Genomic DNA, 17,950 nt, shown 5'->3' with positions numbered 1-17,950 from the left:
TTGCATCGGTAACGCTTAGATCTGTTTCGAAGTTCGTAATTCATGCCTTTGCTTCGATCCGGAATCATGATAGGGGGTGACAACTCTAATACGGTTGAGAACGTCCAGCAAGTGAAACTTGATGAGTTGATGAACATGATCGAAGCTCTCCGGAGAGAAAATGCAGATTTAAGGAATGAAATACAGCGTCAAGAAGCTCCAGTAATTCCACGACCACTTCCGGTAGGCGAAGAAGGTGCACGTACCGATGCAGCACATCACGGTGAAGAGGTTGAAAACAAACTAGTTGATCCTCACTGTGAGGAAATCCGGTGAGACGGTTTGCCTCAAAATCTTCGTCGTATGGATGATCGTGAAGGATCGATTCACATGGATCCACAGTGTGAGCAGATCAGGCGAAACGAAGCGATGACTTTTGATCCACATCAAGAGACGCTCAGCCGAGGTGAAGCAACAGAGTTGATTCGTCAGAAAGCTATGCCTCCATGGCGCAAGGACTTTGTTGAGGATAGATCTTTCGATCCGACCTACCGGCCCTCCATGACGACGTTCGATTATCACAGCTCAGAGAGGAGATCAGTAGACCAGAGAGCAGCCGCGGGATTCCAGAGGGAGAATGAAGCACTCCGTTCAGCAGCTCGAACGGTGGATTCACCGTTCACCGATGAGATTCTGAATGCTCCGAGTCTGAGGAAATTTTCCATGCCCGTTTTCATTCTATTCGACGGAACGGCTGATCCGATCGATCATGTGTATCACGTCCAGCTGAAAATGGCTCTAAACACTGAGAATGATTCTTTGATGTGCAAGTGCTTTCCTACGAGTCTAGCCGGACCAGCTCTGAATTGGTTCAAGAACCTGCCGAGGGGTTCGGTGGATAGTTTCCGAAGCCTGTGCGATCGGTTCATAAGCCAATACTATGGAAACAAGCGTCCAGCGAAAGATATTTCGAGCTTATTCACAATGAAGCAACACGCTGAAGAGCGTCTCTAGGCTTTCCTAACCAGGTTTAACCTTACCAAGAGCATGGTTATTGAATGTCACCCTTCAACGGCAGTTCAAGCATTCATTCTGGCTATGAATCGTGGCACCCCGTTCCACACAAGCTTGGTGGTCAACACGCCGAGGACTATGGATGAACTTAACGAAAGAGCCGATGGATTTGTGCGCTTGGAAGAAGAAGAGGCGGCAAACGCTCGGAAGACATCTGTTATATCTACGGAAGAAAAGACCAAAGCAAAGATCAGGCAAAAACAGGTCCAACCGCAACGCTCATCGTGGAAATCTGAGAAGAGGCCCAGAGAGGAAGAGCTGATTACTCCATTGAAAGTTACCCTAGCAAGACTGTACCAAGAAAATAAAGATAAGTTCCGACCTCCTTTACCAATCAGGCAACCTCTCGAACAGAGGGATCAGTCTAAACACTGTGCATTTCATTCTGATTTTGGCCAACAGACTAACGAATGCAGGAACCTAAGGAGACAGGTAGAGATGCTGATAGCCAGAGGGGAGTTCGCAAGTTATATTCAAGGACCAGCGGTGGAGCAGAACCGGCCAATGGAGCATGTGAAGATTCAGAAATCGAATTCTCACAACACGCAACCAGTTCGAGTAATTAATGCAATTCACGGTCGGCCAGAACCTGCTGAAGAATCAGATGAATTGCTTCGAACACGCCTTCGTCAGGCACGGATGAAGAGAAGGATAGGCAGTGTAAACACTCTACACCAGCAGAGCGTATCAACGCAGATAAAGTTTGACGCAGCAGACTTGTTGCGTGTTCAAATCCCTCATGAGGACCCACTGGTCGTAAGTTTGACAGTGGCCAAATACTTGGTGCGCAGAGTTCTAATTGACCCTGGAAGTAGTGCGAACATCATGCCAAGAGATACATTCGATTGGCTCGAGATCAAACAAGATCAGCTGAAATCCACCGGGAATCCACTAGTAGGGTTTGATGGGAAGCGAGTGGAGCCCGTCGGCACGGTGGAGGTAGTGGTACATGCTGCCGAGAGGGTTTTGATGGAAACCTTTGTAGTTGTTGAAATTCATCCCTCTTACAATCTTCTGATGGGCAGGGGGTGGATCCACAGGGTTCGAGGTGTTCCTTCCACTCTGCATCAGGTAATGAGATGCCTGGCACCAGACGGAACCAAAGTGATTGACATTCATGGAGACCAAGTTGCAGCTAAAGAATGTTACTCTGTAACGCTGAAACATGCCGGAAAGGGGAAAGCTCCCATTCGTTCAATAAGTCCGAGATAGCAATTACAGGAACCTCCCTCCAGGCAGAACGGAGAGGAGGAACCTGAGGGCTTGACCGAAGAACCCTTGCTTGATGTGCAGATCGATCAGTTCCGACCAGAACGGACAACTAGAGTAGGGGAACGACTCATTGAGGAGGAAAAGCAGGAATTAGTTGATTTTTTGTCTCAAAACGCAGATGTGTTCGCATGAAGTCACCTGGACATGCCTGGGATCGATCCTTCGGTATCCTGTTATTCCTTGAACGTTAATCCCAATGCAAAACCTATAAAACAGAAGCAGCGACGGTTTGCCCCCGAGCGCAACCGAATTATTGCCGAGGAAGTTGATAGGCTGCTTGATGCGGGGTTCGTAAGAGAAGTGCGCTACCCCGACTGGTTATCGAATGTGGTCGTTGTGCAAAAGAAAAATGGGAAATGGCGCGTGTGCATTGATTTTACCAATTTAAACGAAGCTTGTCCGAAGGATAGCTTCCTGCTGCCAAAGATTGATCAGATGGTGGATGCAACAACTGGATATAAACGCTTGACCTTTTTAGATGCTTATTTGGGTTATAATCAGATCCCCATGGACCCCGCTGATGAAGAAAAAACTTCTTTCGTTACTGAACGTGGGATGTATTGCTACAAAGTTATGCCGTTCGGACTAAAGAACGCCGGGGCAACTTACCAAAGACTTATTAGCAAGATTTTTAAGGAACAAATAGGGAAGACAGTGGAGGCTTACATTGATGATATGGTGGTCAAAAGTAAGAAGAAAGCCGATCATGTGCAGCATCTTCGAGGCGTGTTTGATGTTTTGCGGTGGTATGGAATGAAGCTCAATCCAACCAAGTGCTTGTTCGGTGTAAGTTCAGGCCAATTCCTAGGGCACGTGGTTAATCTCAGAGGCATCGAGGCAAGCCCTGCCTAAGTAGATGCTCTGACTAAGAATGCCGAGTCGATGACAATCAAAGAGGTGCAAACACTTACGGGACGGATTGCTGCACTGAGCCGTTTCATTTCCAAATTGTCAGATCGATGCAAACCATTTTTTGACACAATCCGAAGCCATGGCAGGCAGGTTTGGGGAGATGAACAACGCCTAGCGTTAACTGCTCTGAAAAAATATATGCAGAACCTTCTGGTACTGTCAGCTCCAGAGTCAGGCGAAAAGCTGTTTTTGTATCTCGGAGTATCCAGCATCGCAACAAGTGGCGTTCTGATCCGCTACGCAGAAGGGAAGCAATATCCAGTGTTCTATGTTAGCAAAACAATGACTGAGGCCGAAAGACGTTATTCAAAGGCAGAGCGGGTGATACTCTCGCTAGTGCATGTGAAAAGAAAATCAGGCATTATTTTGAATCCCATCCTATTATCGTTCTAACCACTTTCCCTATCAGAATAATCCTGCACAAACCAGATCTCTCCGGAAGAATGACGAAGTGGGCCATAGAGTTAAGCTCATTTGATATCACATACGAACCTAGAACAGCAGTTAAAGGGCAGGCGGTGGCAGATTTTTTACTAGAATGTGATTCAGAAGACGTGGAGGAGGATCTTTGTAAGTGCTTATGGAAACTCTTCGTTGATGGATCCTCAAATCAGATGGGTACAGGCATTGGGATCAAACTGCAGACGCCAGAAGGTACAGCCTTAAGCCAAGTGCTTCGACTTGAATTCGCAGCCACGAACAATGAGGCAGAATATGAAGTGTTGTTGGCAGGAATAAAGCTTACCAAAGAACTTAAGGTCAGGAATTTGAATGTTTTCAGTGACTCATAGTTAGTCGTTCGGCAGGTGAAGGGTGAGTATGAAACCAAGGACGAAACGATGGAAGCATATCGTTCTGCTGTTATGCGGGAGGCATAGAACTTTGAAAAAATTGAATTCATTCAAATTTCGAGGGAGTATAACGGAGATGCCGACAGGCTAGCATGTAGCGCCTCGGGTTCTGGAGAAACATTGGCAAGGGTGGTTCCAGTGGGAATATTAAACCAGCCATCCATTTTCGAAGAACCTTCAGGCTCAGATCCTTGGCAAGTGAATGTTATTCCATATGAGCCAAGTTGGATTGATCCGATCATAACTTACATCCGAGATGGGACTCTGCCTGAACAAAGAAATGAGGCTAGGAAAATCAAAGCGAATGCTGCAAAGTACGCCGTAGTGCATAACCAGTTATACAGAAGATCCTTTTCCGGACCGTACTTAAAGTGCGTTACCCCCACAGAGGCTCGGCAAATATTACGAGCTATTCATGAAGGTGTATGTGGAAACCACTCAAGGGGGAGATCATTAGCACACAAAACAATGGCGCAAGGGTATTTCTGGCCAAACATGTCGCGAGATTCGGAAGAATTGTCCAGAAGGTGCGATAAGTGCTAAAGGTTCGGACCACTGATTTACCAACCGCCTGAAGACTTGCATGTAATGGCTACACCATGGCTTTTCGTACAATGGGGGATGGATGTAGTTGGTCCTCTACCAACTGCCAGAGCTCAGAACAAGTATGTGTTACTGGCTACAGACTACTTTACTAAGTGGGTAGAAGCAGAGCCGTACCCGAGCGTTACTCAAACTCATGTGAGATGATTCATTTGGAGTAATATTATTTGCCGGTTTGGTGTTCCGAGGTCAATCGTCATGGATAATGGTACCAACCTTGACAGTAAGCAGGTAAGAGAGCTGTTGGAGGAGTATGGAATTAAACAAAAGCTGGCAGCAGTAAGTCATCCACAGGCCAATGGACAAGCGGAAATTACAAACAGAACAATCTTTACTTGCATCAAGAAGAAACTAGAAGAAAGGAAATGAAGGTGGTTAGATGAACTGCCGAACGTCCTATGGGCCTACAGAACGACCCCAAGAAGAACGACCGGAGAAAGTCCATTCACTATGGCGTATGGAACCGAGACAGTTATACCGGTCGAGCACTTAGTTCCGACTGTTCGAAGCTTGGCTTGGAACCGTGAGCATAATGACAATATGCTAAGGTTTAACCTCGATTTGCTAGAAAAAAAAAGAGACGCAACAGCGGTGAGGCTCGCCTCTTACCAGCAGACACTTGCGAACAGCCATAACAGGAAAGTAAAGCACATAGACTTTAGGCCAGGTGACCTGGTTCTGAAAAAGAAGGTGGGGGTAGTCAAGAAGATGATGCCACCATGGGAAGGCCCATACAGAATTGCAGAGGCCATAGGAAAAGGTGCATATACCTTAGAAACCATGGCCGGAAGGCTGGTTAACAAGCCTTGGAATGCTACTTCTCTAAAGAGGTATTATCAATAAAAAGTTGAGATTCAGTACTGAATTTTGTTTATTTTAAATTGAAAACAGTTGAATGTATGAGTTTATGAGATTTATAAAGATTGCACTCCTCTTTAAAATTCTAAGCAAAGTAAGTGGCAGCTGGCACTATGAGCCGAACGCCAAACACTTGCTAAGAGAAATAAAAGGCCAAGTGGCAAGAGGCATTCCAGCCGAGCGCCAGGCACCTAAGCAAAGTAAGTGGCAGCTGGTACTATGAGCCGAACGCCAAATACTTGCTAAGAAAAACAAAAGGCCAAGTGGCAAGAGGCATTCCAGCCGAGCGCCAGGCACCTAAGCAAAGTAAGTGGCAGTTGGCACTATGAGCCGAACGCCAAACACTTGCTAAGAAAAATAAAAGGCCAAGTGGCAGGAGGCATTCCAGCCGAGCGCCAGGCACCTAAGCAAAGTAAGTGGCAGCTGGCACTAGGAGCCGAACGCCAAACACTTGCTAAAGAAAATTAGAGGGCCAAGTGGCAAGTGGCATTCTAGCCAAACGCCAGGCACCTGAGCAAAGTAAGTGGCAGTTGGCACAATGAGCTGAACGCCAAACACTTGCTCAAAAAACAAAAAAAAAAAAAAAAAAAAAAAAAAAAATAGAGTTGACACAAAAAATTTGATCAGGAGTCGGCCATCTCATTAATAAGCTTCAGAAGGTTACAAAAAATGAGGTGTAAAGATGGCACATATGCCAAAGTTAGTACATTTAAAAAAAAAAAGGTCCTAACTAAGAGGCGTTTGCCTCGTCGGCCTCTTGATGTTTGGCTACCTCCTCATTGTTGGTGGTGTCGCCATCCTCACGAGGTGGAGAGTCAAGGTGAATGACAGAATCGTTCTGTTGAATCCTACCCTCAGCAGCGTTGGAAGAATCATTCTGCTGAGGGTTATCTTCAGCAGTAACGGCAGAGGGAGTTAAAGTGGACACAGGAAGAATGTCCAAAGTCAGAGCAGCAGGAGGAGTAGGAGTGATCCGAGAAGATGCAATCTCCTGACATTCATCAAATATCCCCTCGGCAGCGGTGGAGTCTAGATCGATATAAACACCAGGAAGGTCAATATCCAGATCCTTATCAATATCATCAGGGGTAGAGCCAGTCTGACCCTCATCAGGGATGCGATCGGCGTAACCCTCTCGGAACCCCTGAGCATATCTGAGGGCTCCAACTCTAGAGAATCGAGCATGCAGAGCTAGCATACCACCATTTACCCTGCTGATGGTATCAAGCAAAGCGTTGCGCTCGTCCAGGGCCCTTTTCTCAAAGGCCATCCGAGCGGATTGCTCGTCATTCAGAAGGCGTAACAGTTCTTCCTTTTCGGCCCTAAGGGATTCCCGTTCAGTCTGCCAGACGCTCTTCTCAAGTTGCAGAGTATTCCGCTCATCCTGAAGAGAGTCAGTCTCCCTCCTCAGCGAATCCCTCTCTTTTTCGGTTTTACCAAGTTGAACCATCAACCCGGTCTTCTGAGCAGCTAAGTTATCGTTCTCCTTGTTCGCTGCGCTAAGGCTGTCAGAAAGCGCGCGGACCTTGGCATTCACCTGCTCAACTTGTTTCTGCATAGCCATCATCCCGTACAAGGTCTGTAGAGATATACAGGACAACTGGTTAAGCCGAGCAGATGGTTAGAAGAAAATAAATGGCAAAAGTATGTAAAGATTTATTGACTAGGGGGTAGAAGTTACCTCCATGGCGGACAAGGGGAATCGGCTGAACACCTCCCTCTGAGATAGACCTTTGGCTACCTCGATGTCCTCGGGAGTTCACATACTTTTGTAGTAGGCCATCGCGGTCTGACCATCTTTGAACATGGTCTCGGTCGGTTTCACAGACGATCCGTCTGTTCGGATGAAGCGAGGGCTCCATGGCGCCGTTCCTGAAGCGGAGGCTTGCCCAGAAGGGGTGGGGGGCCTAGCTTGAGGAGGTCTCGCTAGGGAAATCACATTCGGCCCAAAGGGCCTAACCCTCTGGGACAAGGGAACGTCATCCATGCTCAGAGCACTGTCGGGTTGATGCCTTTTTCCTCTGGCCTTTTCCCGTGCGGAAGCAGCAGTAGAGCGAGGAGGATTGTTGACAGAGGGGGCAACGTTCGGGCTGGCAGTCGCCGTGTTAGCGACCGAGTCAGCAGCCGTCACGGATGGATCGGTGGAAGGAGTGGTGTCAGAAAAAGTAGCGGAGGAAGATGCTGAAGTCGGTGAGGAATTTGACGCAGGAGTGATAGCAGGCCTGGGGGCAGATTTCTTCCTGCCGAAGGAAGGGATCTGGAGTTGGCTCATTGTCTTGCCGAGGACTGAGATGTCGAGGAGATTATCTGAGGGGAGAAGGTCCGAGCAAGAGGGAACGTTGGTCAGAATGTACCGCTTCAAGTAATTATCCCTATCCCTGCACACACTGTAGCTCAAGTCATCACAAGGAATGCCTAAGGAATGGCACAAGAAAGAACAAAAACGAGGAATGCAGATCTCGCAAGGACAGTCACTCTTATGGTTTTTATATTTCTTGTAAAAAGAGACAGAACACTTTCCGAAAGCGCTCGGGATAGGGAAACCCTCCGCAGCTGGAGAGAACCAGGCTCCCCTAACCCCAATAATGTTTTTCCTCCAGCCCTTCTCATATTTGATCTTATCCGTGCAGATAGACCTCTTCTCAATGGGGAAAAAGTGTTAAACGGTTCGTTAGTTCTGATCTTGCTGACCTTGTAACAGAGGAGGAGATTTATGAGGTCCAGATCCAGACCTCTGTCACGAACCAGGAGTAGCATAACGGATAAAATCCTAAGGAAATTGGGGTTTACTTGTAAAGGGGAAAGATTTAGCTTGTTAAAAACATAGCAAAAGAAAGGATGTAGAGGAAATCTAAGGAGATTGAGATGGAGGAGTGAAAACAAAGCCTTCACTTCCCGGGGGCAGTTTCTAATTTCTACATCATCAGGAAGTTGAAGTTTCATGCGAAGAACGTCTAGATCTACTGTCATGGTGAGAGTGGATGAGGATTCCGGGGAGAAGAAAGAAGTCTTCCAAAAGAAAAATACAAATGAAACTAACCTTAGAGAGTGGAAACAGCAGAGAAGTATTGTAAAGCCACTGGAAGGAAGATCTTTAGCAAGAGATCGCCGGAGAGGATTCGAACAGTAAAAGGTGAGATGGAGACGGTAAAGAGGATCGATGGAGAGTCGATGGAGCTTATAAATGCGAGATAAGCCTGAGAGCCGAGGAGTCAGGAAAGTGATGGGTTGTCTTTTTGAATCTCGAAACGCCGATCCATAGATCTAACCGTTCATTCTCCCACACGATCTCCTCGAGCCGCCAGGTCATCATTAGCAGCCTCTAATAATTACCCCCTAATCAATAAGGGGTAATTATGGGGGCAGTTGAGGATGCGGCAAGTGGCATGGGCCGGATATGGATCGCGGAAACGAGATCGGGTCGAATGATTGAAGAAGGATCCATGCCAAAGCACCCTGGAATGGGCTGAACGTGGGGGGTCTACCGAGGAAGGTCAAGCCCATTACAAGACCCAGCCCAGAAGGAAGAGAACTTTCGGCTATAAGCCCAATGTAATTGGTTAACTGCAAAAAAGGGTCATGGCCTATAAATAGACCATGACGGGTGGAGAGAAGAGAGAGAGAAAGTAAGAGTGAGAGAGAAAGTAAGAGTGAGAGAGATGAAACGGAATATTGTATCTTCAGCTCTAGAAGGTGTAATCACAATAGATATGACCAAAAGTTGTTTGCTAAATGAAGAGATGAGAAGAAAAACACAGGGATCCTCTTCACAGTTAGAGATCTTGGTTACAGAAAAGAGGGGGAAAAGTAAAAGCAGAGGTCCGAAGAACAGAGATAACAACAGAAGCAAGTCCAACAAGTTTGCAAATGTTGAGTGTTATCATTGCGGGAAAAAGAGACACATCAAAAAATATTGCAGGCAATTGAAGAAAGAAAACAAGAATGAGAAAGGGAAGGGAACGAACAATGGAGTTGACAAAGATGGTGATAACAGAGTTGCTACCACCACTCCTGCAGACTTCCTCATTGTTTATGATGATGAGATGATAAATGTTGCATACCATGAGACTAGTTGGGTGATTGACAGTGGTGCATCCATTCATGCTCCATCGCGGAAGGATTTCTTTACATCTTATAAATTTGGTGATTTTGGAACAGTAAATATGGGCAATGATGGCTTGGTTAAAGTTATTTGAATTGGGGATGTGTATCTGAAGATGAATAATGGCACGAGGTTAGTTCTCAGAGATGTGAAGCATATTCCTGACATTCGCTTGAATTTAATTTCTGCAGGTAAACTTGATGATGAAGGGTATTGCAGCACTTTCAGTGATGGCCAGTGGAAGCTCACTAGGGGTGCTATGGTTGTGGCTCGAGGTATGAAGCACTCTGCACTGTACGTTCTGCAAACAAAGATCTCCAACGACATTATTAATGCGATGGAGGATAATGATACAACATAATTGTGGCACAAGAGACTGGCTTACATGAGTGAGAAAGGATTAGCTCTACTAGAGAAGAAAAGTCTACTATGTGGACTGAAAAGTACACTTCTGAAAAGGTGTACTCATTGTTTGTCAGGGAAGCAAAGCAGAGTCTCCTTCAAAAATTCCCCTCATTCGAGAAAGTCAGAGATACTGGATTTGGTACATTCAGATGTGTGTGGTGGCCCTATGAAGACGAGAACACTTGGTGGGTCTAAATACTTTGTGACCTTCATAGATGACTATTCAAGAAAATTGTGGGTATATACCTTGAATTTAAAAGACCAAGTGTTGGCAGTGTTCAAGCAATTCCAAGCCCTAGTTGAGAGACAGACTGGGAAGAAACTGAGATGCATTCGTACTGATAATGGCGGAGAGTATTCTGGTCCTTTTGATGAGTATTGTAGACAACAGGGTATCCGGCATCAAAAGACAACTCCAAAAACTCCTCAGTTGAATGGCGTAACAGAAAGGATAAACAGGCCACTGGTTGAGAGAGTGAGATGTTTGCTTTCACAAGCCCAATTGCCAAAATCTTTTTAGGGGGAGGCATTGAGCACAGTTGTTCATGTGTTGAATCTTACACCCTGTGTTCCTCTGCAGTTTGATGTGTCAGACCGAGTTTGGACAGGTAAGGATGTATCCTATAATCATCTGCGGGTTTTTGGGTGCAAAGCATTTGTGCATATTCCAAAAGCTGAAAGGTCCAAACTTGATGTGAAAACGCGACAGTGTATATTTCTTGGCTATGACCAAGATGAGTTTGGGTACAAGCTTTATGATCCAGTTGAGAAGAAAATTGTGAGAAGCAGAGATGTCGTGTTTGTAGAAGATCAGACGATTCAGGATATTGAGAAAGCAGGGAAATCTATGTCTCAACAAGGTGATATCATGACTGATATGGATCCAGCTCCTCTGAAGAATCTGCTATCTCAGGTCAAAAATGATGGTCAGGATGACCACCAGTGTACAGGTGATGTGGATGTTCCCTTACAGGTTCAGGGAGATGTTGAGACTGATGAGCAGTTGACAGCGCCAGAGATTCCACCAGTGATTCCATCCAGGAAGTCTGCCAGAGACCGACGTCCTTCCACTAGGTATTCAGCAGAACAGTATGTGTTATTGACTGACGGGGGAGAGCCCCAGTGTTTTGCAGAAGTCATAGAAGATGAACAAAAGACAGAGTGCGTTGAGGCCATGCAAGATGAGACGAAGTCATTGCATGATAACCACATATTTGAGTTAGTGAAGCTACCTAAAGGAAAAAGAGCTTTGGAAAACAAGTGGATTTACAGGAAGAAGCAAAATGAGTTATCTTCACGGTTACGGTGCAAAGCTAGATTGGTTGTCAAAGGGTTCGGTCAGAGAAAAGGTATTGACTTTGATGAGATCTTCTCTTAAGTCGTAAAGATGTCATCGATCTGTATAGTACTCGGCCTAGCAGCTAGTTTTGACTTAGAAGTTGAGCAGATGGATGTGAAAACTGCTTTCCTTCATGGTGATTTGGAGGAAGAGATTTATATGGAACAGCCAGAGGGTTTCAAAGTGAAAGGGAAAGAGGATTATGTGTACAAACACCGAGACAGTGGTATAAGAAGTTTGAGTCTATTATGGGGAAGCAAGGCTACAAGAAGATAACTTCTGATCACTGTGTATTTGTTCAAAAATTCTCTGATGATGATTTTATTATTCTACTGCTTTATGTGGATGACATATTGATTGTTGGCAGGAATGCTTCAAGGATTGAACAGTTGAAGAAGCAATTGAGTAAGTCATTTGCTATGAAGGATTTGGGGCCAGTAAAGAAAATTCTTGGCATAAGAATCAGTCGTGACAGGAGTGCCAAGAAGTTATATTTGTCACAGGAGGAGTACATTGAAAAAGTGCTTCAGAGGTTCAATATGGACAACTCTAAAGTGGTTAGCTCTCCTCTTGCTACCCACTTCAGACTGAGTACAAAGGAATGTCCTTCTACAAATAAGGAAAAGGAAGACATGGAAAGAGTTCCTTACGCCTCAGCAGTAGGAAGTTTGATGTATGTAATGATTTGCACAAGACCAGATATAGCCCATGCAGTTGGTGTAGTTAGCCGATTCTTGTCAAATCCGGGAAGAGAGCATTGGAATGCAGTGAAGTGGATCATGAGATATCTTCGAGGCACTTCCAGTTTGAGACTTGGTTTGGGAAACGGACAACCATTGTTAGTTGGCTACACAGATGCAGTTATGGCAGGGGATGTGGATACTCGTAGGTCTACTTCAGGTTATTTGATCACTTTTGCAGGTGGGGCTGTAGGTTGGCAATCGAGACTTCAGAAGTGTATTGCTCTTTCTACGACAAAGGAAGAGTTTATTGCAGCAACGGAAGCGACTAAAGAGTTCCTATGGGCAAAGAAGTTCTTGAGAGAACTTGGTTTTAAGCAGCAGAGATATGTGTTGTTTTGTGATAGCCAGAGTGCTATTCATCTTGCTAAGAATTCCAGTTTTCATGCAAGATCTAAGCACATTGATGTATGATACCATTGGATCAGAGATGCGTTGAACAATAAATTACTTGAACTTGAGAAGGTTCACACTGATGATAATGGCTCTGATACCACTTTGTTGGGAGAGATGACAATATTTAAATACAACGGAATAATTCTTCTCCCTATATGCAAGCAAATATAGTATATCTCTACTTTTATATGTGCTGAAAATAATAGAGAACAAATCAATCACACCAAGTCACAAGAACACAAGCAATTTTTTACGTGGTTTTTCTTCCTCACATTGGGGAAGTTTTCCACATAAAAAATTGCTTGTGTTCTTGTGGTTTGGTGTGATTGATTTGTTCTCTATTATTTTCAGCACATATAAAAGTAGAAATATATTATATTTGCTTGCATATGGGGAGAAGAATTATTCCGCTGCGTTTGTTTATTGTCATCTCTCCCAACAAGAACTTGTGCATTTCAAAGAGATATGATTTAATTCTGGGGGGTTGACGTAATTGGAAAAGACTTGAACTCTGGTGTCTCATGAACAACAAGTTTCATGATCGATTTTCTTATGTGCAAACAATTCTTTAGGGGCCACACCCAGCAAACATAATCTGAATTTTACTCGATCCATGTGGAGTCACTTAGCACAAATCCCGTTGACAAAAAAAAAAAAAAAAATGAGAGACAGGGTGTGCAACAAATACCCAATTCAATTGAAATCTGTTGCAGGCTTAGTTTGGGCCTATATGGGCCTATGTTTCTTTAGTTTTGTTGGGACCTTTGAGCCACGTCTGTTTTGTTGTAAAGTTAACTTTGGCCTCTAAGGCCTAGCTCTTCTTCTGCCCAAGTTGATCGAAGCCCACTGTAAATACAACTTGCTTAAACTTCACGAAAAAAAAAAAAAAAAAAAAATGGACATTTGTCAATGAAGTGGCGGAAGTACTAGTAACATTTAAATTTTCATTCATATGTACAATGCACTTGACTTGGTATAATACTAAGAAATCAATGCATTAATTGTACTAATTGAATCCATAGTCACCATAGTGCAAATTACAACCTCCTCCATTACCATGTCTAGGGTTACAGTTGCTTGAAGGAAGATTAGGGTTCAAAACAAATTGGCTGGACAATATTGTGGATGAAGCTGACGATGATGACAAAGACGATGACATGATGGCATCAATGTAGTCCATTTGATTCACCGGCACGTGCAGATCATGCTGACAGGACCCATATGGAAAACATGAGAGTGTAGCCATTGGATGAATTTGATCATGCGAAATCGATGAAACCGGCGTCACAGGCACCATCAATGTATCATCATATGGTGGAATTGTCATATTAGGGTTGCTGGACATCATGTAGTCATCTTGTTTAAGAACATGTCCACCATCAAGTTGTTGTGGTTGATAATAGCCCAATGACCTTGTAGGGTCATATTTAGGTGTGTCAAGTGGCACAGAATTAACAAAATTGGCTTTGTAGTTCATCATCACCTGATCAAACTTGAGGTCAATAGGGTCAAAGCCTTGAAAACTCGAGGTTGGGTTGGGTGTGTAAATCTGGTCTTGTTGGGCACTTGGGATCAAATTAGGGTTTGCATTTAGTGAGAAGAAACCTTCAAAAGAGGCAGTAGTGCTAGTGATGGGTAGATTTGGAAATAAGGTGGCTAAATGAGAGAGATCACCATTAGAGATTAGCTTTTTCTTGATGCTTGAATTCCAAAAGTTTTTGACTTCGTTGTCTGTTCTTCCTGGTAGATGCTTAGCTATCTGAGCCCATCTGTACACAATTAATTATGTCCTTTTGCATGAACATGTAAACACACACACAAACAAACAAACAAACACAATTACAACAATCATATATAATATAAATTAGAGATATATGATGAATTACTTGTTGCCTAGAATTGTTTGGAGTTCAATGATAAGAGCTGCTTCTTGGGGAGAAAAACTCCCACGTTTTAGATCAGGTCTAAGGTAATTTATCCATCTAAGTCTGCAACTCTTGCCACATCTGTGCAGTCCTGCACCATGAAATACACACACACAACACACACACACACAAAAAAAGGAAAATAATATATACATATAAAAACTCATATATGCTTAAAATCTTGAAAATTAAGAAAATTGTGTGTGTCTCTCTGTCTATATATAGACAAACAAAGAAACACGTACACACAGAAAAACATGTAAACCAATAGTTAAGTTATTGGCAAGAGACTGAAAACTTAAGTACAAAACAAAGAAAATAAATGAAAAGGCCGGCCTGCAAGTCCTCACCAACTAATTAAACAAAACAGTACGTATGTGAGTGTGTGTGTGAGAGAGAGAGAGAGAGAGAGAGAGAGATTGTGATGATATATATATGCATATAAACAAACAAATAAACAAACACACATAGATCGATAGTTAAATTTATTGGCAATTGCAAGACTGAAAACTTAAGCAGAAAACATAGAAAAGAAATGAAAAGGGTTGCAAAGTCCTCAACAAACTAAACAAAACAGTATGATGTGTGTGTGAGAGAGAGGGAGAGGGAGTACTATTAGTGACCTGCAAGTTTTGGAACTGAGCTCCAACAACCATGGCCATAGGCAGAAATGTGGTTGATGAGTTTCTCATCTTCTTCTGGTGACCATAGGCCCCTCTTCACCTTTTGTCTGTTGCAGCATGTATGGTGTCCCATCTCTCTGACTCCCTCTGAATGCAGTTGTGCAGCCAATAATTTAAAATCAGTATTTTTCCTCTGTGTTTATATATATATATATGAGAGAGAGAGTGTGTTTCAGAAAGGATGAAAAGGAGGGTTGTAAGGGAAGGATATCAACAGAATGTACATGAACTGGAGTTATCAATTTAATAAGGAGAGCAGTACCATGAGGGCCCCACTTAGGGTTTGTGGAAAAAACCGGAGCATTCGTCTGAAGTAACTGTATGGCTTAGAATGGATATTTCTTAGAGTTAATTCTGGGATGGTTGCTAGTACACGTGTCATGCATGCAAGGGTGGTGGGACCCACTTCGTTGACAGGTCCCACCTTGGACATATCGTTACCATAAAAAAATTGACAACTGCAAAATGTGATCATGTCATGGTGTTTCAGCTACTTGTTCATCATCTTTGGTCAAACTTGTCCAATGATTGCGCACGAATCACGAGAGTTGATTTCTTATATATATGGATTAATTCAAGAAAAGAAAAGAAAAGAAAAGAAGCTCTCAAGCTTTAAACACTTATTTTTATTTTTATTTTTTATTTTTTAAAAGATAGAACAAACTCTCAAGCCATGTTTAAAGGTAGGAGTGATAATATGTGTTACGGGTCGTATTCGTTTTTAATTGACCTAATAGTATTACTTTCTTGTGACATGAGGGGGTATGTTATAAGGTTAATTAATTGGGATAATTTTACTTATTTTTTTTGAGGTTAGGCGTAATTATAGGCGGTATTCTTTACGTTTCAAAAATTATACCATCCTCTCTCAAGGTTTGCTCTGTCATAACACTTTGTCTCATTCGGTCATAGTCAACACCGGTCAATGACGGTTTCTGATGACATCAGCTATTTTTAACTCTGTAATACCACATTTGCCCTTACTATCTTTGCAAATACTCTCTTTGTATTAAAAATTACTTATATACCCTTAAAACAATCATAGTTTATTGTTTATTTTTCTGTATACATCTCTCTCTAAAACCTATTATAAGAACGGTTCTCTTATATACATAATATATATCTACTGCTCTCTCTCTCTCTCTCTCTCTATATATATATATATATAGATATACACATTGGTTCATTCTAGATCTACATATATATACATAGCTGCAAATCGTCGCCACCACAGCAGATCACTGTTGAAATCGATGGAGCCCCTTGCCGCTGGAATCTATGGAAACCCCTCCGTCGACAGAGCAGCTCTTCTCCTCAGCTTCGCCGTTCGTGGCTGCACCCTAATCCAAAACCCCCCAATAGATTAAGACCTATTCGAGTTCTTCATCGATCTGAACTTCGTAATCAACCTAATCAACAACATCGTCTTCTGCGAAAGCATCATCCCTACGACGACGACCGAGACGAACTCAATGAGTACCAGAAGAGCGACTACTTCAGCGTCGTTAAATTGTCATCATTTCACAAGTCTCGCAACTCTTAGTTGATCGGCGACTCGAACCGCTTCACTAGCGAGAACCGGCTGAGCTCGCTACGGTTTCTGAATTTGGATTTGCATCCGATCCAGAGTTTCGCCAGGTGCGACTTCGACGGTGAATATTATGGTAATCACGTCCATGTCGGCGAAATCGAGGCGGTAGATGTTCATGTTCGAATCGGTGAATTTATGCTGGAGATGGTAGCTCTACTCTGCCGTGCCCATACATCTATATATCTTTACATTATAAGTTTGACCCGTTAAAACACTCCCTCTCTAAAAATTTCTTGGATCCACCAAGTATTCTTCTTCCCCAGTCTCTTTATTTTAGGTCGTTACCGTTGGCTTCACCTATAGTGTCGTGTTGGTTGTCGTTGTGTAAGAGTCCGCCAGTGGTGGTGGTTATGATGGTGGTGGTTGTGGCCGCGGCGCCACCACGGTCATCACCTGTGGTAGTTGTCTGTGTATGTATTCATGGTGTGTGTGATATAGAGGGAAAGTTGAGTGGTAATGATTAATGTAATGGATAGTCGGAGGAAATGGCTACATCGAATAAAATTGGTCGCCGGAGAAAATGGTTTCCTTGGTGGGTGGGGGCCGACGGGTGGCAGGCGGCGGGGGTTTATACATGTAGGTGTGTATATTGTTCATTACACAAGTATAACTTTATTTTTGGATAACATAGTAATTTCACAGAAAGATTTTATGTCATGTCATATTAATAAAATATTAGAGGGTGTTTTAGTCATTTAACAACGTCAATGGCCGGAATAAAATGCCGATCAGTTTGGAGGGAGGTTAGTGTAATTTTTGAAATGTAAACCGCCTGTAATTATGCCTAACCTCAGGTGTAATGACCTGGTCATTTTCCTCCCTTTCCTTTTTCTGAAATTTTAAGGATAAATTTTTTCCGTTTAATTTTCTTTTATGAGTTCAGTTTCTCGTCTCATAGTGTCGTCTTGAGTGCTCGGAAATGGTTTTTGAGACTCTTTCATTTGGATTGACTTCCTTTGAGGACCGAGTCATTTTCACATTTTCACTTTTCGGATATTATTCACTTTTTGTCCTTTTTCCTGTTTCGTCCTTTTCCTTATTCTGTCTTTTCCCCGTTTGTCACTTTGTTGGTAAAACCTCACTTTTCGTGCTCGGAGTTAGTTTTTGACTTCACACGTCTTCATTCGAAGTGGTTTCCATGAAATACGTATCTTTACTTTTGCAAGAAAGTACTCTGGTTGCTCCCGGTGTCCATAGGGGCATGGATGCACATTTCTTTA

At 43.3% G+C, this 17,950-nt stretch overlaps 1 protein-coding gene across 1 annotated transcript; it reads right to left on the bottom strand.

Annotated features, from left to right (window-relative positions):
- Positions 1-13,537: 13,537 nt before the first annotated feature.
- On the bottom strand, positions 13,538-15,212 carry LOC132281271 (transcription factor MYB26-like). Its single transcript, XM_059782988.1, has 3 exons — positions 15,080-15,212; positions 14,418-14,547; positions 13,538-14,300 (listed from the first exon to the last, which is right to left on the bottom strand). Exons 1-3 carry the CDS (start codon positions 15,210-15,212, stop codon positions 13,538-13,540), a joined length of 1,026 nt encoding a protein of 341 aa, XP_059638971.1.
- Positions 15,213-17,950: the final 2,738 nt, after the last annotated feature.

Source organism: Cornus florida, unplaced genomic scaffold (genome assembly GCF_030987335.1).
Source record: "Cornus florida cultivar Cherokee Brave unplaced genomic scaffold, ASM3098733v1 CherokeeBrave_3.0.0_Hap2_Chr11, whole genome shotgun sequence".
Classification (NCBI taxonomy): Eukaryota; Viridiplantae; Streptophyta; class Magnoliopsida; order Cornales; family Cornaceae; genus Cornus; species Cornus florida.
Note: the sequence above shows the minus strand (reverse complement) of the source record. Positions and strands in the feature narration are given on the sequence as shown.